This window comes from Muscardinus avellanarius (assembly GCF_963383645.1).
Source record: "Muscardinus avellanarius genome assembly, chromosome: 7".
In the NCBI taxonomy this organism is placed as follows: domain Eukaryota; kingdom Metazoa; phylum Chordata; class Mammalia; order Rodentia; family Gliridae; genus Muscardinus; species Muscardinus avellanarius.
The window spans coordinates 106,479,423-106,504,299 of NC_137793.1; the positions used below are offsets into that span (position 1 = coordinate 106,479,423).

Consider the following 24,877-nt stretch of genomic DNA (forward strand, 5'->3'; position numbering starts at 1 on the left):
ATTAGTAAAACAAAATAGCAACAAAAAACTCAATGGCCCTTGTAAAATAATAAATGCTAAAGGTATAATGTGAATGAAAAGACATTTGTTAAAAAAACTGACAATTTCAAAATGTTTTTCAAAACAGCAATCTTAATAACCATTCACAGTCAAACTATTCATCAAAAGGCCAGAAGTTTCAAATGCCACATAATCTAAAATCTAAAGAAACACATTAGCAAAGCAACGGAACTTTTTAGATACAGTGGAGAGTAACCCACAGCAATTTTTGCTAGACATGGTCATCATACAAAATTCCAAGGAATTAAGAAACAAGATGAATCAGCATCATTTCTTTCTAAAACTGTGTAATCCACGGGCCCAAAGAATTAAGGATACGCTTTTCAATTCAAAACTCCCCATGGCTTTATGAATTTCTAATAAAAATAGGTAGCACTAATCAAGCATTTATCCTGGGCTGCTAAGCAGCATGCTCAGTGCTTTACGTGCTTCTTTTCCATAATACTCACAGAAACACTATGAATTAGTTGGTTTTCCTCAGCAAATACATGAAGAAACTGAGGCTTGGTTAAACTGGATCGCTTGCCTAGAGTTGCAGGGACTTCCCCATGGGAAGCTGGCTCCGGAACCTGCCCACCTGACACTGTGGCTGTGTATCAACCCATCGGTAGATGGGACAGTAGCACATGCCTATACCACCAACTTATGGGAGGTTGAGGCAGGAGGATCCCAGGTTCGATGACAGTGCACAGTAGCTTAATGAGACCCTAATACAAAATGAAATATATTGGGCCAGAGGTCTGGCTTGGAGGTAAAATGCCCGTGGGTTAAATCTTCAGCACCACACAAAACAAACTAATCAACCAACCAACCAACCAACCACCACCACCACCACCAACAAAAAACCCAAACAGAAGCTTGTCCTAAAACTTAAAAAACTAAAATCCTCTCTGTTCTGTACCAAGTTGCCAAATCAGTTTTTCTTAATAGAGCATTATAAGAATTTAACAAGGAATGAATGTAGTTGAGAAAATGTTCCACAAATATATGAACTTTCCACAAACATATAAAGCATATAAGAAACCTCTTCTCACACTAGGTCCCTAGTGCCCTTCCCTGGAAGATACCAGATTAACAATTTTGTCTATCACCTTTCTTTTTCTTTTCGTGGTACTAGAGATTGAACACAGGGGTGTTCTACCTGGGAGCGAAACCCCCAGCCCTTTATACTCTGTTGTGAAACAGAGACTTGCTGAGCTGTTGAGTCTCTCAACACTGCTGAGGCTGCCTGTGAACCTGCGATCCTCTGTACTGGAGTTACAGGTGGGTGCCACCACACCTGACTCTTCCTTTTTTGCAGTACTGGGAATGACATCCAGATCCTCACACATATTAGGCAATCGCTCTACCATTGAACTATACCCCTAGTCTCTCTATTTTGAGGCAGGGCCTCCCGAAGTTGCCCAGGCTTCCTTTAACTTGTGATCCTCCTCCCAGGCACAGCGGGGCCGACAGGAGTGTGCCACCATGTCTGGCTTCTTTTGTTCAACATTTGCTTGTGAGATTCATCCATGCTTGTATGTGTAATTGTATTTAATTTTTCTTATTACTATATATTATTCTACTGGGTACTATAATTTGTTGATCTATTCAGTGGTTGCGAACATTTGGGTTGTTCCCAGTTTGAGGAAAATTACCAACAGTAGTGCTATTAATGTTCTCAAACATGTCTTTTGGTGGATAATGTAGGCATTTCCATCATTATGTGTTGTTTTGGTAAATAGTACCAAATAATTCTCCAAAGTGCTGAGCCTTTTCACTTCTACCACTACCTCATTCTTTTCCTTTTATTTTATTATGAAGCCGGGGTGTGTGTGGGGGGTCATCTCCAAGCTATACCCCCAGCCCTTTTTAACTTTTATTTTGAAACAGGGTCTTGCTAATAAGTTGCTGAGGCTAGCCTTGAACCTGTGATGCTCCTGTCTCAGCCTCCCCAAGTATTGGGATTATAGGTGTGTGTCACAATGCCTGGCTCCTCATTCATTTTAATATCTCCATGGTATTCCATTACATAGGGCCAATATAACAATTCAAACAGTACACAATTGATGACTTTGAGTATTTTGTTATTATAAACAAAATGGCGAGAAATATCCTTTTTACTTGCTTTTCTTTGCAACCATGTATAAATATGTCTATAGGCTAACTTTCCAGAAATAAAATTGCTTAATCAAAGTGACTGTATTTAAATTTTTTTACATACACACCAAATTATCCTCTAAAGAGAATGCAATAATTAATATTCTTATCTAGCGTATAAGTGTCTATTTCACACACTTTTCTGTCTCCTATGAATGGTCAAACTAAACAAGTAAAATATGGCACACTGGTATTATATGAAATTAAAGATACTAGGTAAGAGACAAGTTTAAAAAATCTATACAGAAAAGTTTTATTCTTTATGCAACTAAAATTCTGAAATATGTGAGTTTCAAGTTATTAAGCACTAGATCTTGTCCTCTTGAGAAACCAAAGCAATTATGCACATATTTTTTATGTGAATCGTGCGTGTACATGCATTACTCCTGCTATGTTTCCCCTGACTGTCAACACTGCTATCTTCTGAGCACCCGTGGGGAGATAAATAAGAATTGACGGCCGGCTCTAATGATATTTACCCTCCCCCTCAACAACACACACAAAGATCAAACAAAGAGAGGTTCTGAAGGGAGAGAACATAATGTACAGCACCAACGTACAAGCTACACACATTTAGAGAACACATCGAACTGTATCACAAAATATAATCTATGTTTAATAAATAAAGCAGGTCTCATATTGTCCTGAATTAAAGAAAATCTCTCAATTAATTTGCATGAAAAGAAATTTATTTTTCTTATGTGTTATTTAATAATGATGGTAATAACACTATGCTCACTTTGAAAATAAAAAAAATAAATTCTATTCAAAACTGACTAATGCTGTTTACCTACTGAAAGAACCACCTTGTATATACCATACGTGCCCTTTACTATACCTGGTATATATCTTCATGACCATAAACATGTTTTATTAACACTTCTTATCTATGATCTGACCTCAAAGCTAGCTTTCGCGCTTTCTCAGCTAATACGCACTCATCCACCCTAGAGTGAATTTATCACTTCTCTTTCATAACCCACTCCTAGCCTCTTTGATCTTTTATTTCTTTTCCTCGAATGCCCTTCATTCCCTTAATGTCTAGCATAAATGCCTTTCTTCCATAAACTCTTCCCTAATGTTTTCATTTTTGTTCCTTTGACTGCTTAGAACATTTAACATCTTCTCTCTCAGAATGCATTATTATTTTAATATATACCTTAATCTCCCTGACATAGTAAACTTCATTAAAAAAGGGATTTTCCTTAAGACTCATGGGTACTGAACATAATCATGACACATAAATTTTACTTGTTGAATAACTTCTAAAAGAACAGCATAAAATATTTTTGGATGTGTGTGTGGTACTAGGAATTAAGCCCAGGGACATTCTACCTGTGAGCTACACCCCCAGCCCTATTTTGTTTTATTTTGAAACAGGGTCTCACTAAGTTGCAGAGGGCCTCACTAGGTTGCTGAAGCTGGCCTTGAACCTGCGATCATCCCGTCTCAGCCTCCCAAGGGTGCGCCACCAGGCCTGGCTATAACCCTGTATTAAGTTCATTTAACAGTTTGAGGAAAATGTTTTCTAAAAGGGAAGGAATGCCCTTAAAACCAAAACGATGACCAAGAACAGTGAAGCAGGGACTGAAACTCAGCTAGGCCTTTGTGCTTTCCTCAAGAGCTGGCTTGATAATCTAGCTCTAGATTTTTATTGTAGTATTTCCATGTATCCCATATAAGTGACTGCATTCACCCTAACAAAAGTTAAAATATGTTCATATAGTAGTACATCAATATGAAATAAAGAGCTTGAGGTAGACAATAACTTATTAGAGTTAATTTTTAGTAACTGATCAGAAGGAGAACTCTGATAATAAAAATGAAACATACTGATAATAGGTAAAGTTCCTATGTCCTCTAAAAGCCACTACAATTTGGGTTATAATTTCAACAATGTACAACTCATACTCTATTGAATCCAGGGGCATTTTACCTCTGAGCTACATCCCTAGATCTTTTTATTATAAAACAGGGTCTCAATAAGTTGCTGATTCTTGTCTCAAATATGCAATCCTCCTGTCTCCGCCTCACGTGCCACTCCACTCAACTGACAGCCTTAAGAAGAATATCTGAGTGGGCATGGCACTACAGCCCTGTCATCTCAGTACCGGGGAGGCTGAGACAGGAGGACTACAGGTTGTGGCCAGCCCTAGCAACTTAGTGATACCGCTTCAAAAAAACAAAAATGACTGGAGGATGAGGGTCACTTGGAGGTAGAGTGCCCCTGGGTTGAATCCCCAGCACCACCCGACCCCATGAACACACCAAAATAGGAAGACTATGAGGGTCAGTGAACTCCACAAATTATTTCCCGAACATCTGCTATATGTTTGACACTGTGTTAGGAACTTGAATTAAAAAATGTAAAACACAATCTCTGCATCCAAGAATGGTGATAAAAGCTTTCCTTCTCTAGGCATTACTATGATTACTAAAAGTCCAAAATAGAATATAATAGATATTTATACAGTAACATCTATTTTTCTTTTTTGTGGTTCTGGGGGTGGAACCCAGGGGCTTTCTACTTCCAGGCTACACTTCCAGATCTATTTTATACTTTTTTTGGAAACAGGGTCTCACTAAGTTGCTGAGAGCCTCACTCAGTAGGTGAGGCTGGCTTCAAACCCGTGCGATCCTCCTGTCTCAGCCTCCCAAGAGCGGGGATTACAAGTGTATGCCACCACGCCTGGCTTATAGTAACATCTATTTTTAAATCATGTTTCTCTGCAGACATCACTGAGCAGAATTTAATCTTTTATTAACAATTCATAATTATGTAAACACAATTAGATGACTCTTGAGATATACCAGTGATTATCTGCCCTTCACTTTATCTTAACTATTACTTTCCTGGCAAGTTTCTTTCAGTAGTTCTGGGAATGCATGCTTGATTCTTTACACATAGGTAAAATATGACATAGGCATACTAATAAGAATAAACTAACTCAAAATTTAAACTACTTACCTGCAAGCACAAGGGTAATATTCAGTACAATGAATATTCCACAAAAGAGGCCAACTCTAAAAGTAGTCCATGCTGGCGCAGGCTATCAAGAAAAAAACAATTGTGAATATAAAACTAAATATCAAATGCATTTAGTATATGCTGCAAAATTATATGTAAAATGAGTTTAAAGGAAAGATATAAAATGCAATTAAAACATTTTAGGTCAGTATTAATTATAGATTCATATTTGGTACTATAATAATCAGACACTATGTTAAAATAAGAACACTTATTTTCTTTTTTGTGGTACTGGGGGTGGAACCCAGAGGCTTTCTACCTCTGGGCTAAACTCCCAGACCCATTTTATATTTTATTTGGAAACAGGGTCTCACTAAGTTGCTGAGAGCCTCACTAAGTAGCTGAGGCTGACTTTGAACCAGCACGATCCTCCTGTCTCAGCCTCCCAAATGTGGGGATTACAAGTGTGTGCCACCGCCCAGCAGAACACTTATTTTCTGATAATACTTAGGCTATTGCACTGTGATAATTTAAAGCAAAATTTCAAGGCATATTTGATATTTTCGACAGACTGCTATATCAGAATCTCTAAACTGTATAGGTTCAAATAACATTTTTATTATAATTTAAATTTATAAAGTGACCTTAAAAACTAGTATTTGAAAAAATAAACAACAAAAAGTGACCAAAATTTTAATTGCAGAGAGATGGGAAATACAGAGAGATAATCCTATAGATATTTTAGTGTTGTTGGAGTTAATATTATACTTCAGATATTATAAATGTTTTCTAAAATGAGTCAAACCTAGAAAAAAAAGCATTGAAGCTCTGACTTATCAGTAACCTATATTATGAATTTCAGAATGAAAGTAACCAGAAGAAAAATGGTTGTCTTTTCGAAAAAAAAAAGGGGGGGGTATCTTTAGTTAAAAAAACAACATGCAACTTAATATATAAAAAGTGCATATAATGTGTTTAGACTTTTAGAAATGGCTACTTAAGCTGGGAATGGTGGTGCATGCCTGTACTCTCAGTACCTGGGAGGCTGAGTTAGAAGAGCTGTAGGTTCAAGGCCAACCTCAGCAATTTAGCAAGATCCTGTAACAAAATAAAAAGGGCTGGTCTAGCTTGGAGGCACAATGTCCTTGGGAGGTTCAACCCCCACTATCCAAATAATAAAACATAATACATTATTAAATAAGTGAATCTAATATTCTTCCATAGAAACAGACCACTCATCTATAGCAGAACATTTCCATTAACTTTGTGTGTGTGTGAGGGTGGTACTGGGGATGGAGCCCAGTGGCCTTCTACCTTCAAGCTACAGCCTCAGCTCTATTTTATTTATTTGGAAAAGGGTCTCATTAAGTTGCCGAGGCTGGCTTTGAACCCGCGATCCTCCTGCCTCACCCTAAGTATTGGGAATACAAGAGTGAGCCACTGCGCCCAGCTCATTTCCATTAACTTTGAAGTCCCTAACACTCCCAGATCAAAAACCTTTCCTCACAGGAGACAACCATGTCTGTGTTTGCTTTAGCTTACCCCTTCTATATGTATTCTTAAGCACTTAAATTTTTTAATAATTAATTTTAACAGCTTTTTAAAATATAAGTGAAATACAATAAAACTACATACATTTCCTTCCTTCCTTCCGTCCATCCGTCTTTCTTTTGGTTGGTACTGGGGTTCCTGGAAGCCCATCTTCCTCCGGACTATGCTCCCAGACCTATCTTTATACTTTTTTTTAAATTTGGAAACAGGGTCTCTTAAGCCAGCACAGCTGGCTTCGAACCTGCGCAATCCTCCTGTCTCTGCTTCCCAAGCACAGGGATTACAAGCGTGAGCCACCATGCCCAGCAAAACTACATACATTTCTCTCTCTCTCTCTCTTTTTTTTTTTTTTAGGTGGTACTGGGGTTCCTGGAAGCCCTTCTACCTCTGGGCTACACTCCCAGACCTATTTTTACATTTTTATTTGGAAACAGGGTCTCCTAAGCCAGCGCGTGCGGCTGGCTTCGAACCTGCGCGATCCTCCTGTCTCTGCCACCCAAGCGCGGGGATTGATTACAAGCGTGCGCCACCACGCCTGGCTCATACATTTCAAATATACAATTTTTGTTTTGCTCTCTGTATTCTTCTAAGGTTTTTCACTTTACTGCTTTATTTTCAAGCAGTTGGTCCATGATATGCCCCCCCCCCCTTGTGGTACTGGGGACTGAAGCCAGAAGCACTATGCCTCTGAGTTATATCCCAGCCCTTTTTGTTTTGTTTTTGAAACAGGTCCCACTAGGCTGCTGTAAGTCTCATTAAGTTACTGAGGCTGGTACTGAATGTAAGATCCTCCTGTCTCAGTCTCCCAAGTACTGGGATTATCAGCATGTGCCACCATATGGAACTCTTTCTTTTTCTTTCTTTTAAAATGGGGACTCGAAACCATGGGCATTCTGCCGCTGAGCTACATCCTCAGCCTCTTTTATTTTGAAACAGGGTCTCACTAAGTCGTTGAGGCTGGCCTCTAATTTGCAATTTTCCTGTCTCAGCCTTCCAAATACTGGGACTGCAGGTATTTGCATCACATCTGACTACATTGTCTTGATTACTGTAGCTTTAATATTAAGTTTTGATACAAGGTAATGCTGATCTTTTAACTTAGTTGTTTTGGCTACTGGAGATATTTTGTATCTTCCTATGCATTTTAAAATTAGCTTGCCAAGTTTTGCAAAAACACAACTACACAAAATACCACTGAGATTTCTGAGTTGGACTGTGATGTCCCTTTAAATCAATTTCAGAAGAAATGATATCCCAAAAATTCTGGGTTTATCCAGTATACCTAAGAATAAAGTGCCTCTCACTTAAGTCTCTTCTATTTATCTTAGCCATGTTTTATAGTTTTCAATGTGAAGATCTTTCACATCTTTTGTCAGGATTATTCTCAAACATTTAATATTTTGATGGTATTAGGAACAGCATTTTTTGAAATGTTTTTATTTAATTGTTTTTCCTAATATACAGATGTACAATTGATATCTTACAAATGGATATTGTATCTTGCAACCCTCCCTTGTTAGATTTTTTTACATGAATTCTCACTGGATTTCTTTACATAGATTGTCAAGTCATAAGCAAAAAACTTCACCAGTTTTATTTCTTCTAATCTGCATGCTTTTTATTACCATACCACACTGACTAAATATTCTCCAATACAATGCTAAGTAAAATGTATCGAGTACTCTTTTTGTTCCCAGTCTTGGGGAGAAAATTCCCAGTATACCATTAAGTATATTAATTGTAGATTTATCATATTTGACTTTTACTAGTTTATGAGGGTTCTCTCTGCATTAGTTGGAATTCTTTGAGCTCAAAGAAAATACTTTGATTAAGTCCTTTAAATTTACTAAGACTTGTTTTATGATCCAGAAAGTACCACTTAAACGCTTTATTTATTTTTTATTTTCGGTACTAGGGATGAAACCCAAGGGTATTGTACCTCCGAGCCACACCCCAGCCCTATTTTTTAGTCCCTTTCTTTCTTTCTTTCTTTCTTTCTTTTCATTCATTCATTCATTCATTCATTCATTCATTCATTGGTGATACTGGGGTTCCTAGAAGCCCTTCTACCTCCAGGCTACACTCCCAGACCTATTTTTATAGTTTTTTAAAAAAAATTTGGAAACAGGATCTCTCTCTCTCTCTCTCTCTCTTTTTTTTTTTTTTTTTTTTTTTTTTGGTGGTACTGGGGTTCCTGGAAGCCCTTCTACCTCCGGGCTACACTCCCAGACCTATTTTTACATTTTTATATTTGGAAACAGGGTCTCCTAAGCCAACGCGCGCGGCTGGCTTCGAACCTGCGCGATCCTCCTGTCTCTGCCTCCCAAGCGCGGGGATTACAAGCGTGCGCCGCCACACCCGGCTCTTTTGTGTGTTGTGTGTGTGTGTGGTATTGAGGCTGGAACCCAGGGGCTTTTCTACCTTCGGGCTACACTCCCAGACCTATATTATATTTTACTTGGAAACAGGGTCTCACTAAGTTGCTAAGTTGCTGAGGCTGGCTTCGAAGCTGTGTGATCCTCCTGTCTCAGCCTCCCTAGTGCTGGGATTACAAGTGTGCACCATGCCCAGTTAGTCTTTTGATTTTTGAAACAGTGTATCACCGTTGCAAAGGGCCTCAGTAAGTAGCTGAGGCTGTCTGCAAACTGTGATCTTCCAATTTCAGCCTCCCAGATTGCTGGGATTACAAGTGAGCACCACTCCAAGCATAATGCTTTTTAAAAAATAAAACTACTATGTAGAAACAACTTAATAAATTATTTTTATTTTCTCTAACTACTGCATTTGGGATAAAATGCCCAGCATATCCAAATCTTATTAAAAAAAACCTCATCTTAATCATTTAGCAAGACCAAGAGGTTAGAGTGTCAAATAATAAAATAAGAAAGGGACTATAAGATAAGAGAAAGGCGGGAAGAAACTGCAATTCATTATAAAGTAAAAACTATGATTTTAACTTATTTTAAAAACTAGCCGGGCGTGGTGGCGCACGCTTGTAATCCCCGCGCTTGGGAGGCAGAGACAGGAGGATCGCGCAGGTTCGAAGCCAGCCGCGAGCGCTGGCTTAGGAGACCCTGTTTCCAAATAAAAATGTAAAAATAGGTCTGGGAGTGTAGCCCGGAGGTAGAAGGGCTTCCAGCAACCCCAGTACCACCAAAAAAAAAAAAAAAAAAAAAAAAAAACTAAAATCGCCAAGCACAGTGGCACATATCTACAATCCCAGTACTTGGGAGGCTGAGACAGGAGGATTGCCGGTTTGAGATCAGCCTCATTCAGCAATTTGGTGAGACAGTCAGCAACCTACAGAGAGATCCCATTTAAAAACAAAAAATAAAAAGGCTGAGGGTATAGCTTGGAGGCAGAATGCCCATTGGGTTCAATTCCCAGTACCAACAAAATAAAAAAAAAAACCAAACCCTAAAATAATACTAGTAAAAACTATTTATAAACTTTGGCTGAAAATGTTTAAGGTAATAAAGTCAGATAAAAACCAGATCATGTTATTATTAAAAAGGGAAAAGCAGACACTGACCTGCGCAGCCCCCAAAGGCGGGACACGTAAGCGCTTCATAGCCTTTTGCCTATCACCATCTTCAAGCTCATTGGTCACCACAGCCTAGAAAGACAGTTGTGGATTCTGACATAAGTTACTGTAAACTTAATTGATGCATAAATAATTCTGCACCATTTTTATATATTTCATTCTGATAATCTCTTGATGGATGTACACTGAGATAAAACAAAAACTCAATAAGTAAGTATATATTCAAAGTTAACTATTTACAAAGGGAAAATGGAAATGCGGAATGATTTACTTTTAAAAATAAAACATTATTATTTACAGAGATGTGACAAGAAGCAGGACTGTTGTACCTCCGTTTCAGAGATGAGCTGGTTGATTTTTTTGCAGGTATAAAATGGGGCCACTTCCACATGAGCCACTCGCCAATCCGCTCCACGCGATGTTTCCAGGATCTTGTCATGCTTTTTAAGGATTTTTCGAAACCCTGTAAAATTCAGATTCTACAGAAAAAAATGAGAAATACAACTGTAATTTCTATCACCATCTGTGACGCTGGACAAGGATGAGCACTAAGCACTGGCAGAGCTGACGGGGCGAAGACTGAGCACCAGGGACCAGTGCTTTCGTCAGACCACTCGCTGCTCAAAGGACAGGACTCTGGTCTTATTTCATTTACTCATTTCAGGGTGGTATGCTGGTAGTAACACGGAGAAGCCTGGAACTAAGAACTCTGTTTCTCTTCCAAGTAAATTAATCAAACTCCTAAACCCAAAACATTTCTATGTACACTCTTCTATGTGCCACAGAACTCAAAATTACTTATAAGTGATTTTGCTGCTTTGGTCACAGGAATATTTTCAGAAAATGTTTTGCATTGATCATGCACTGAACATATTCATTTAGCTCTGTGCTTCGTGAAGGGCTGGTACAGAAATGCAGTTTCCTGTGAGCGGGCGAGCACGTGCGCGCCTGCAGAGCATGCGCGCTCATCGAGGTCTCTAGCTGCCTTCCGTCACTTCAGTTGGGGACTGGGATGCGAAGAGTGAGTAGAAAGCAAGAAACGACCACACGTAGAGGGGGGCAGCTGACGAGTAGGAGCCCCCTCTTTTTTCAATTTCTACTTCTACAATAGGGAAATAAATATAATATTTTCAGCCTTTTCCAATTCTGTTATTTGCCTATTACTCATAAAAGCAGGAAACCATGGATTCCTAAGGTCATACCTATAAACTGGATATCTCCCAAATGTGTTGATCCCATGCACCATTAGTAAAAACCTGAGCACACACTTCAAGAGAAGCTTTGTTTGCTTATTTGTTTAGGCTTTTTCCTCCTCACACTTCAATGTAAGAGCTTAAACTCTCCTTGGAGTGCACACATCATGGCTTGGACACAGCTTTTAACTTTCCTTTTTCCCTCTCAAAATAAATCTATTCTTATAGAAGAGAGAGCCTCCCAAAATAGAGAATAGAGCACAACATTTATAATTTCACAATTAATTTTGTTTTTTCTAAGGGTTTGTAAATAATAACTCAAAATCAAATTTGTTAAAAAAATTAACAAAATTTATCAAGGAGTATTTCCCAGTAATATACAAGTATAAATAATGAACTATGAAATATGAAAAAGCATTTTGTTTCTTTTAAAAAATTACTTATAAAGTATAAATTTAAAAATAAAATTGAATTATATGGCTATGTATAAAATTTCAAAACAATTTGTTTGATATTTCATATATATATAATATATATATTTCATATATATATATATATATATATATATGCATCTTTTTTTTTTTTTTTTGCAAATCTAAGGATGGAACCCAGGGGCACTCAACCGCTGAGCTACACCCTTTGCCTTATTTTTTATTCTTTTTTTTTTGCATCTTTTTTATTATAATTTTTTTAAATTGGTGCACTGTATTCATACATCATAGTGGGATACATACTTTTGTAGACATACATGCACACATTGCCCAGTCAGCACCCACCCGATCCCCACCCCATTCTCTCCCTATCCCTCCCTCCCATGCTTGGCTTAGTGATTGACATCTAGTATTATAGCAATTTATAAAAAATTAAAAATGATAATCTCACATAACAGTTTCATTTGTCTGATACCAAGCTTTTGATGACTTAAAGATAACATTTCAATATTTCTTTTTGCTTTCTTTCTTACCAGAGAATCTATTTTTTCTATTTTTAGGTGAAACTATCATATATTTATATATTTATTTTTCAGAAAAAAAATCTATCCTAATATGGAATATGGACTCTAGGTACCCACAACGATCTTGAAAAAGAACAAAGCTAGAAGATATATATTTTCTGATTTCAAACCATATAAAGCTACAATAATTGAAACAGTGTAGTACTGTTCTAAAGGCAGATATATAAACCATTGGAGTTAAATAAAAGCCTAGAGCTAAATTCTTCCCTATATTGTCAAGTTATTTTTTGACAAGGTTTCCATGAACATTTGGTGGTGGAAATAATAATCTTTTAACTAAATATTGTTGAAAAATAATAATTACATGGAAAAGAATAAAATTGGATCCTTACCTAGTCCCATATACAAATATTAACTCAAAATAGATAAAAGACCTAAATATAAATCTTAAGACTATAAACTTTTAGGAGAAAATCTGGGTCATAAAACCTCACAACATTGAAATTGGCAGTGATTTCTTGGTTATGATTTCAATGGCACAGGCAACAAGAAGAGTATACAAACTCCCTAAAAAAATAAAAAACATATTGTATATCCAAAGACAATGTAAACAGAGTTAACAGTTACTAATAGAATGGGATAAAATATTTCCAAATGCTATATCTGAAGGTATATTAATATTCCAACTAGAAATCCTAAAAATTAACAACAATAAAGGCAAACAATACCCTTTAGAAATAGGTAAAAGATTAACATAAATAATGAATCTCCACAGATAACCAATCTTAGTTGTCTGTTGGATGGAAAATCTTGTTTCTCTAGTTCTGGTGTGTGTTACCTATTTCTTCTTTGTAGTTAATCTCTTTGAGTATTTTTGAAGACATAAATTCCTTCAGTTTCTGTTTGTCATGGAAGCTTCTTATTTCTCCATCTAATTTGATAGAAAGTTTTGCTGGGTAGGAAATTTTTGGCTGGAAGTTGTTTTCTTTCAAAATTGGGAATATGTTACTCCAAGCCCTTCTGGCTCTCATAACTTGGTTTGGGAAGTCTGGAGTGATTCTAATTGGTTTGCCTCTGAATGTCACTTGGCCCTTTGCTTTTGTTGCCTTTAAGATTCTCTGCTTGGCTTCCACATTGGTCATTTTGACAATTATGTGGCGTGGGGATCCTCTTCTCCGATCCTGTCTAAAGGGAGTTCTATAAGTTTCCTGGACCTGCGTATCGACCTCTTGCTCTATGTCTGGAAAATTTTCTGCTATTACTTCCTTGAAGAGATTGTTGATCCCTTTGGTTTCACTTTCTTTTCCCTCCCCTATTCCAATTATTCTTAGGTTAGCTCTCTTAAAATGGGCCCATATTTCTTCAATATCAGATTCCTGCTGTCGGATATTTTTTTCTAGATTAGAAACTATGCGTTCATTTTTGGAATGATCATCTTCTAAGAGCGAGATTCTATTCTCCATGTGTTCTAATTGGTTGTTTGTGCTTTGAATTGAGGCCTTTACTTCATTAATTGCATTCTTTATCTCTTTTTGGCTCTCTCTGAGTTCTTTTCGAAGCACCTCTATTATTTCTACAGTTATTTTCCTGATTTGATCTTCTAGAAATCTCTGATTTTCTGTTTTATCGGGTTCTGATGTTGTGGGGTTGTGAGCATTCATTGCTCCAGTATTATTCCTCTTTCCCATGATTTTGGAAGTTTGTGCCTTCTCTGGGTCCTTCCCTTGGGTCACTATGACTTCACTTAAGGTGCTCTGGATCTCGAGTCAGTAGTATCTCAGACCCCACTACTCCTTTACTGGGTTGTATCACAGAGTCTCCGACCCAGAGAGTCGATAGAGGCTGCTTTAGACTGTGGGGGGTGCCAGGTTGCACGTTCTCCTATGGTGTGATATCACTGCCACCACCCCTCTCCCACTGGGTCAAGTCCCAGTGAGTACAGTACTGGGATTTCTCCGCTGTGGCCCGCAATTTGACTCACTGTTCTTGAGTACGCAGATGTAGCTGTACTGAATTCGGTGAATTCGGTGCTGCTGCTGCCGGTGGCAATATGGCGCCGCTGCTACGCCCTCGGCTGTGGGGCTGGCGTTTTTTTTTCTTTGTTTTGATTTCCACTCTGAATCCCTGCAGCGTGTGCTGAGCTCAGCCACTGGGAGCTTTAGATGCCCTCTGTGCCGAGAAATCCCGCCTGGCTGTTCCGCAGCGGCTCCCCTCCGCTTGCTGTGGCCGTCCTGTTAATTCGCTGGTGCCGCCGGCAGTATGGCGCTGCTGCCGCGTCCTCAGGCATGAGGATCTCCTCTGTGGCTCTGTTCTCAGTCCGCTTTCTCTCTGGAGCCTGGTGATTTTTTTTGTTTCTCTGGTGATGTTGTTTTCTGGCTTTGAAAGGCGCTGATTTTGTGGTAATGGAGATTTGTTGTTAGCGGGGCTCTTAAGCCCCGCTTTTCTCGGTCGCCATCTTCCCGGAAGTCCCTTATTCTTTTTTTTTTTATTGAAACAGGGTCTCACTAAGTTGTGGAGGGCCTCACTAAGTAGCTGAGGCTGTCTGTGAACCGTGATCCTCCTGTCTCAGCCTCCTGAAAGCTGGGATTACAAGCATGCGCCACCACGGCTGGCTTATATATATCTTTTCTACTAAATAATTGACGTCTTTTTTTTTCTTTTTGGTACTAAAGATTGAACCCAGGGGTATTCTTCTCCTTATCTTTTTAATATTTATTTGTTTATTTTTGCGGTACTGGAGATAGAACCCAGGGGCATTATACCTTCAAGCTATACCCCCAGGCCTATATTTTATTCTTTATTTTTGAAACAGGGTCTCATAGAGTTGCCAAAGACCTCACTAAGCTGAGGCTGGCCACAAACTGCAATCCTCCTGTCTCAGCCTCCTGAATGCTAGATTACAAGCATGCACCATCACACCCAGCCTTAGCTTTTTATTTTTGAAATAGGTTCTCATTAAGTTGCTGAGGGTGACTTTAAACCTGTTATCCTTCTGTTTAGTTTCCCAAGTACTAGGATTATGGGCAGGCACCACCATGTCTGGCTAGGCTCTTAAAATAATAAACTATTAAATTACCAAAGAAAGCAGAATTATGAAGGGGAAACACACATGCCTTAGCAACTTAGATTACTATAGATGTTGGACTTCAATTACTTATTTTATTTTTTATTTTTATTTATTTATTTGTGTGTGTGTGTGGGGGGTCTGGGGATGGAACCCAGGGGCATTTGGCCTCTGAGCCACACCCCCTGCCCTAGTTTTTAATTTTTTATTTTTGAAACCGGGTCTCACTGAGTTGCAGAGGGCCTTACTAAATAGCTGAGGCTGTCCTTGAACCGCGATCCTCCAGTCTCAGCCTCCTGAATGCTGGGATTACAAGTGTGCGCCACCACGCCCGGCTTACTTCTTATTTATTTATTTATTTTTGGTGGTACTAGGGTTCCTGGATGCCCTTCTACCTCCGGGCTATACTCCCAGACATATTTTATATTTTTATTTGGAAACAGGGTCTCCTAAGCCAGCGCGCGTGGCTGGCTTCGAACCTGCGCGATCCTCCTGTCTCTGCCTCCCAAGCGCGGGGATTACAAGCGTGCGCCACCACGCCTGGCGACTTCTTATTTTAAAATTCTAATATTCCAGGTAATATTTCTGTTGTATAACCTTTTTTTAAATGGTATATCATTTTATGATGGTCCTAACTACTCACTGTAAGTTGTAATCTTAAGGATAAAATGGAAAACAAACAGCACATCGGGTCTCTCTGAAGAGTAGAGAGACATATTTGCTTATTTAAATGTTTATCATTATCCGGGTGTGGTGGTGCACGCTTGTAATCCCAGCATGTGGGAGTCTGAGACAGGAGGACCCCACAGGTTCGAAGCCAGCCTCAGCTACTTAGTGAGGCTCTCAGCAACTTAGTGAGACCCTGTTTCCAAATAAAGTACAAAATAGGTCTGGGAGTATAACCCGGAGGTAGGAAACCCCCTGGGTTCCACCCCCAGTAACACACACACACACACAGTGTTTATCATTGCCAGGTGTGGTGGCTTATGCTTGTAATCCCAGTACCTGGGAGTCTGAGACAGGAGGATGGTAGGTTCGTGGCCAGCCTCAGCTACTTAGTGAGGCCCTCCTAACTTAGAGAGACCCTTGCCTCAAAATAAAGAATAAAAAAATAAGGCTAGGGGTGTAGCTCAGAGGTAGAATGTCTCTGGGTCCAATCCAAAAAATATAAAATTAAAAAAATGTTCATCATTGAACAAAAAATCTGTTTTTCAATTAAATTCTTTATGGAATTTAAATATGTAAACTTATAAAGAATGGCAAATGAATAAATGCCCTGTATTTCCATAATTTAGCATACATAAAACTTCAATTTTTTTTTAATCTCAGGTTTTAAAATACTGAATCACACATCATAATGGTCTAGATTGTGAGTCTGAACACACATCTGGTGTGACCTAATTTCTTTCTCACTATACTTTTTAAAATTTGTGATATTATAGTCTCTGGACAATAACATTGAAACTATTCTTTTAGTGGCCATGTGCAAAGTCAAGATGTTTTGTTTTATTAGTGTTTGCTTCAGGAATGTGAACTGTTCAATTGCTTGTGGAAATTTTGCTATTGGTTAGCAGGAATATAAATGCCCCTGCATAGCCAACAATGGTGGGGTAGACATACAGTACTTGTTTATCCTGTTTTATTACCTCTGAGATATGGTTTTTAGTCAATACGAACATGTCAGGTCTCAATAAGAAATCCAAGAATAAAGATATACCAAGGACTTTCCTTTTTAGATTGACTCATTAGTTTAGTTCAAAGTAATTCTATTATTAAAATTGCTCATTTACTTAAAAGCGCCATTTTCTGGGCTAAGAACCTAAGTACCTGATAGTTCTGCAGCAGGATAAGACTGAGGTAGAACTCGCTGAAGGCCAGTTTAAGGTCTTTAATGTTCCTATGCTGGACTCGTTCTTCGTGGGACAGGTGGAAGACTGGCTTTCTGCGCTGTCGCAGTGTAGTGACACCAGTGGTTTCTTTCTGCGCATCCAGTGACGACTGAAGCTCATTCTGAAGTGTAGCAAACCTGCGCTGAGCCTCTGCGAGTTTCTCTACAAGAAATAAGACAGAACTGCCAAATCAGCAAGGTTAAAAAAAAAAAGGCTAAGAAAGTTCTCACTGACTTCTGATTTTTCTTAAACTGATTATCCTAAATTTGGTTTCCTAGAATTCTAGGGGGAAAAAGTTAAATATAATATTTAGAACTGTAGATGAAAAGTATTTTAGTGTAATAGCCTCCTTTCTTTTTACCCCATAATTCCCTTCCAGCAAAAATGCCATTCTGCCCTTTATTTTTACTGATGAAAAAATAAAGTGTACAGAAGAACTCAGAGTGTGTAAAATGGCACAACCACTCTGAGATTCAGAGAATGGTTTAGCAAGCTGGGCATCACGTGACGGCAAATGCCTGTAATCTCAGGACTCGGGAGGCTGGAGATCAGGCTCAAGGCCAGCCCCAGCAACTTGGCAAGAACCCCAGAAATGTAGGGAAACCCTGTTTCAGCATAAAAACAAAAAAGGCTGAAGGTGTGTAGCTTGGAAGTGGAATGCCCCTGGGTTCAATCTCCAGTATAGAGGGGTGGGGGCAAAAAAGAAAGAAGGAAGGAAGGGAGAGAGGGAAGAGAAAGGCACAGGCAAGGAAGAAAACAGCTTGGCAACTGTCAGGTTAAACACAAAGCCACCTATGACTCGACAATTCCACTCCCAGGTATACCTAAGAGAACTGAAAATGTATGTCCACACAAAAACCTGGACATATATACCAACCTGTATTCATAATGGCCCCAAAGTGCAAACAATCCAATTGTCCATCAACTGGTGAGCGGACAAACAAGATGTAGTGTGCGGGTGTGTGCGGGCGTGCATGCAAGCGCGCGCGCGTGCACACACACACACAACAGGCCATAATGAGTACTAATTCATGCTACAACATGGATAAACCTTGGAGATGTGTGAGAGGTCAGACTCAAGTACCACACAGTGGATGACTCCATTTACATGGTCTGTCCCATACACATGAAGACTAGATTAGCCCCCAGCAGCCGGGGAAGGGGAGAGGGAGTGACTGTCAGTGGGCACAGGGTGTCTTTGGGGGATGGCAAGAAATTTCTGGAATTAGATAGTGGGGATAGTTTTACATCCTTGTGAATACATTTAAGATCATGAAATAATACACTTTAAAAGAATAATTTTTACTTGTGTGAATACTCCAGGTTTTTTTTTTTTTTTTTGTAAGCTATTAAAAATGTTTCTGCTTAAAGAGCTTAGTGCAGAAACAGGATTAGAATTTGGAGCTATATTTCCTACTATCCTTTAATACTTTTCCACAAAAGGTATTTCAAGAAGAAACTAAAACTGGCATTTTACATGTTTGAATAATCAGTTATCAGTAATGTGGAAGCTAGGGAGAAAAAAGGTCATAGGACGAACTCTGGACGAGGAAGGAGAAACCATAGATGAGCAAATCAGATGAACTGAGGATGGGAGGGGGAAGAGGGAAATCCCCTAATGTACAGGACGTACATTTACAAGCATCAAAGCCAATCACCAAGCCAAACTGGGGAAGGGCTAAATGAGAGATGCCTCTACCAATAAAAATTACTATGTGAATAGTTTAATTATTCGATTTTGGGATCCTCAGATTATAGAAGCAATAAATAGTTTATTAAAGTGAATAATTCTAATCATTTGGTGAAATGAGTTGCTTAAACACAGCAGGAACAAGGAGAACTGTCTGAAAGCCAGAAGACTCTCTGGAATACCTTCTTTAACTTCCACGGCCAGTAATATAGTTCATGGATAAATATAGCCTCAAAAAGACCTGCTGAGGATGTGGGCCCTTTAGGAGTTAATGCGTAGGTCAACCCACTCAGTGAAGAGACATGGCCAGTTGTGGTTCTGGATGAGTGTAATGCAATTGGGGATGGACAGTAAGATGGGAAACCAAAGACAGTGACTGTGGCCTCTGGACCGTTTTGCTTTCTCTCTTAATACTCATACTTTCTTCTACCACTTCATGTTGCCTTCTGACTAAATTCTTCAGCCTCTATCTTCCAATTTATGAGTTCTCTCTTAAGAGTACCCAATCAACAGATTAACTAATCTAATAAGATCTTAATTTCAGTGATATTTTTAAAAGTTCTAATTGGTTCTTTTAAATATATGCCAGTTCAATAATCCCAGTGTACTGAAACACTGGATTAGGGAGGCTGAAACAGGAGGATCTGGGTTTGCAGCCAGACGCTGCTACTTAGTGAGGCCCTTGCAACTTAGTGAGACCCTGTTTCAAAATAAAGAATACAAAATAGCCAGGCATGGTGGTGCACACTTGTAATCCCCGCGCTTGGGAGGCAGAGACAGGAGGATCACGCTGGTTCGAAGCCAGCCGCGCTGGCTTAAGAGACCCTGTTTCCAAATAAAAAAAATAGGTCTGGGAGAGTAGCCCGGAGGTAGAAGGGTTTCCAGGAACCCCAGTACCACCAAAAAAAAAAAAAAAAAAAAAAAAAAAAGAATACGGCTGTGGGTGTAGGTAGAATGCCCTGAATTCAATCCCCAGTAACACACACACACACACACACACACACACACACACACACACACACACAGCCTCATCAATCTTAATTTCTTGTGGTTTTAGTACTTTCTTTTAGAACAGAAAGTCATATCACACACACACACACACACACACACACACACACACACACACATTTTTGCGGTTCTGGGGATGGAAACACAGGGGGGCATTCTATCTCCAAGCTACACCCTCAGCTCTATTTTTATTCTTTATTTTGAAACAGGGTCTCACTGAGTTGCAATGGGCCTCACTAAGTAGCTGCGGCTGGCTACAAACCGCGATCCTCTGGTCTCAGCCTCCCAAGTACTGAGATTACAAACATGTGCCACCATACCCGGCTTATTTTATTATATTTTAGGCAGCATTTTAGTGTTTTGACATGAAAGATTGTCATGATTTCTTTCTAGTCTTCCATATTTTAAGAAAAAGAACAATTCACATATTTTTGTATCTCATATTGAAATCAGTGGGAATGAATCTCAGGGTTCTTTTTATACAAGCCAGACAAATGTATTTGTCTTATTCTCCTTATCATCAAAACACTATAGCAATTCTTGGTTCTTTCTTAGTTCATAGTGCATTTTGTGTTTCAGTAATATTTTTCATGATGCTACTAGACCAAAAGAAATCCTAAACTTGTTTATTAAATAGATTCAAACAAGTATCTCTTAACCACTCAGTAACCATTCGAAAAATTATTACACATAACTGCATGTGAAAGAATGTGATGATTTAGCCAAAGCCCACTATAAATTACCTTGCTGATTACAACCTGTAGGTACTAAGAGCCCAGACCAGAGTATCATAGCATGAATGATCAACTTTTATTGTTAAAAGACTAACATGAATTTGCTTAGTTTCCTTAGTCAGAATTGTCAATACAATCTTGTTATATGCATATGAAAATGTAGTAAAAGTCCAAGAAATGGAAAGAAAGACAACCTGTTACTTCCTGTGTGCCAACAACAAGTAAAGAAACAAATGTCTTTTCATCTGGCCAACTCCACACATTCTGTGAGGCTGATTCCAAAAATGCTTTGTATAGAACGTCTTCACCTCCCGACTCTGTCATAATCTGAAGCTTCCCACGTAGGGCTCTAATGAGATCATACACACGCTTCCATAGCACACTGAATTTAACTCTTTATGTATGTGAGCTTCATTGATTGAGATCTCTAAAGACACTGGCTTTATAATATTTTTGTTTTTTATAATAAAACTTATTTTAATGCCCATTTCAGGAATAATTTATATACCACAGAATTAGCCTATGATAAGAGCACAATTCACTGATTCTAGGTGGCGCTCTCAGCACCACAGTCTGTGTGAGAGCATTTCCCTCCCTTCATACACGTCCATCATGGCCACTGTCAGTCTTCAACACTCAACCCAACCTTGGGCAGCACTGGTCTGCTTTCTGTCTCTACAGATTTGCCTTTTGTGATCTCTTCATGTAAAGAAATCATATATTACGTAGTCTCTTATGTCTATCTAGTCTTTTTTTTTGCAGCCCTATTTTTTTATTCTTTATTTTGATTTATTTTATTTTATTTATATATATTTTGGGGGGTCTGGGGATGGAACCCAGGGGCATTCGACCTCCGAGTTACACCCCCTGCCCTATTTTTTATTCTTTATTTTGAAACCAGGTCTCACTGAGTTGCAGAGGGCCTCACTACATAGCTGAGGCTGTCCACCCATTGAGATCCTCAGATCACAGCCTCCCAAATGCTGGGATTACAAGCGTGCACCACCACGCCTGGCTCTTTATTCTTTATTTTGAAACAGGATTTCACTAAGTTGGAAGGGTCCTCACTAAGTAGAAGCTGAGGCTGGCTGTGAATCGCAATCCTCCTGTCTCAGTCTCCCATATCTACGCCTTTAATTTGCACAGTAATTTTGAGGGTTTACCGTGTGTGTGTGTTTGTGTGTGTGTGTGTGTGTGTGTGTGTGTGTGTGTGTGTGTAGGTCTGGGGATGGAACCCAGGGGCATTCAACTTCCAAACTACATCCCCAGCCCTATTTTATATTATTTATTTTGAAACAGGGTCTCGCTAAGTTGCGGAGGGCCTCACTTAAGTAGCTGAGGCTGTCCACCATCCTCAGCAATCCTCCTGCCTCACCCTCCCACATGCTGGGATTACAAGCATGGGCCACCACACCCAACCTGGGGTTTTCCATTTTGTAGCATAATAAATGTTATACTTTGTTTCTTTTATTGCTGAATAATTTTTTGTGGAGCTAGAACAACATTTTGCTTAAATAGTCATCAATCAGTAGTGGACTCTTGAGTTGTTTCTAATTTTTTAACTTTATCAATAATGCCACTATTTATACATATTTTTGTTTGTGCTATCACCTTCATCTCCGTATCACAAAAGAGCCTGCATACGAAGATAGAGCTGACTTAAAATGACTTGACTCATCATTTTTTGTCTTCCCAATGGTGAGAAAATGGCATGATCCAGGAGAAACTGCATTTCATCACCTGAGTGTTGCTCTTTCCTAGACTAGCACCATGTGGGTGATACTCCTGTGCAATGCTGGGAAGAACAGCAGCTACAGCGCCCAGTCAGCCACACACCCACAAAGGCAAACCACCACACGCATGGCCATCATTTTTTTGGATACAGGTTTTCAATACAGTACCTGAGTTACTCACTTTTTTATGAAACAGGTTTTGTGTTAGATGATTTTGCCCAAGATAAGAACACTGTGCGTGTTCTGAGGACATTCTGGCTAGGCCAGGCTAAGCTATGTTTGCTAGGTTGGCCAGAGCTCGGTGGTAGAACACGTGCCTAGCATGTACATGCCAGGCCTTGGCTTTGATTCCCAGCACCACAAAAAATTAAAAGAGCTACAAATTATAAATGCCCCCCCCCCCCATACTGGGGGGTTGAATCCAGGGTCTTGTACATTAAAATGAATTTTATTTTACTGCAGTACTTGGGATTGAATCCAGGGGCATTCTACCTCCTTGCTACACCCCCAGCCCTATGTTTTATTCTTTATTTTGAAACAAGGGTCTCACTAAGCCCTTTTGTTGCCAGGGCTTCACTAAGTAGCTAAGGCTGGCCGCAAACCTGTGATCCTCCCATCTCAGTCTTCCAAGTACTGGCATTACAAGTGTGCGCCACCACACCCAACTTAAATGCATTTAAACTTAATCAATTTAAAACGGTTTTACTGAAAATGTGGCTTTGTCATAAGAAGCATCTGCAGTAGACTGAACTCATGTTTGCTAAAAAAATGAAAGAATGGGTAAAAAGTTCTCTCTAGTAATTTACTTTTACCATATAAAAATGGAAAAATAAAATTTTCAGGTGTATTTTGCTACTTTCTTTAAACTAGTGGTCCTCTTCCTTAAAGACATGTCTCCTAAAGGAGTATATGAAAATCCCTGAGTGGAGGGAGAGAGTATTTTAAGCATATGTGGGTTGAAAATAATCATATTCAATATTGCCATAGTTATAGTGTAAGCTTTTCTTAAGTTTAAAAATGATGAGAAACACTGCTTTTGACCAAGTGTCCCAAACCATTTTATAACAAGATTTTAGTTTTCTAGACCCAGATCACCAAAAAGTTCAAATATATAGGACTGCACAGAACCTGGAAAAAAGAGTGTACTTTATGAATACAAATCTACTAATATACTAAAACATACTGAAAGTAATTTGACAAATATTGATGAAAACAGCCTATTCTGACAAAATAATCCAATTTTTTTCTCTTTTTTTTTTGTGGTACTGGGGATGGAACCCAGGGGCATTCTACCTCTGAGCTACACCCCCAGCCCTATTTTTTATTCTTTATTTTAAAATAGGGTCTCAGAGTTGCAAAGGGCCTCAGTAGCTGAGGCTGTCCGTGAACCACGACCCTCCTGTCTCAGTCTCCCAAATGCTGGAATTACAAGCGTGCACCACCAACGCCCCACAAAAAATAATCCAATTTCTACCAATGTTAGTAAAACAAGTGACCTTGAATATGAGAATAAACATTGTTATTGTTGTTGTTATTATTATTTGATACTGAGGATGGAACCTAGGGGCATTCTACCTCCTAGCTACACCCCTAGTCTGATTTTATTTTGAAGCAGGGTCTCATTAGGTTGATGAGAGTCTCACTACTTGTTGAGGCTGTCCTTAAACCTGTGATCCTCCTGTATCAGCTTCCCAAGTACTGGGATTAAAGGCGTGTGCCACCATGCTTGATTTAAACATCACCATTTAAATAATATATGTGCCTATGACTTCATATAAAATGCTTGAAAAATATTTCCAATAACCATTCAAAAACTTTCAAAGCACCTATATGTCTCCCAAAGAACTAAAGAATTAATAAGATCTTTTTTCCCACCAAACTTATCTACTCTTTACTTTTAGAAAAGTTATTTCAGAACTATAAGCTATGTTCTAAACAAAGCTATTATATTGTTATGCAAATAATGAATAAGTCTTTATAAAATAAAGTTAGTAATAATATTTTTATTATTTGTTTACCTGTCTTACAATGTTTGCTGATTGAAATTATGGACTTCCATATATTTGAAATGTAAAATAGCCTATAAAAATGTCAACCCATCACAGACAGTTAATCTTATTCTATTCTGCTTTCACCTGTAATTTCTATTACTTGAAATTGTACACCTCAAATACTGAAGAAACCTAGGAGACTTCTAGGCCATCGATTAGTAATGTTTGTGGCCCCTCCTTTTGGAAATTTCCTCCTATTCCCATGGACTTCATATATGAAAAGATTTTTATCTATAAAGCTAAGTAATTGCCCACTTATTGGCAAAACACATAATAAAAACAAAGAATAAAACAAATG

At 38.8% G+C, this 24,877-nt stretch overlaps 1 protein-coding gene across 2 annotated transcripts in view; it reads right to left on the bottom strand.

Annotated features, from left to right (window-relative positions):
• The window catches only part of XPR1 (xenotropic and polytropic retrovirus receptor 1), a gene marked incomplete at both ends in the record, with an annotated part of 138,539 nt that overhangs the window by 32,491 nt on the left and 81,171 nt on the right, over positions 1–24,877 (bottom strand). For both annotated transcript variants that reach the window (XM_080698459.1, XM_080698458.1), the window contains 4 exons: positions 5,168–5,249; positions 10,251–10,334; positions 10,592–10,741; positions 17,302–17,525. In XM_080698459.1, the coding sequence (XP_080554585.1) occupies positions 5,168–5,249; positions 10,251–10,334; positions 10,592–10,741; positions 17,302–17,525 (540 nt within the window). The remainder of the gene's footprint in view (positions 1–5,167; positions 5,250–10,250; positions 10,335–10,591; positions 10,742–17,301; positions 17,526–24,877) is intronic.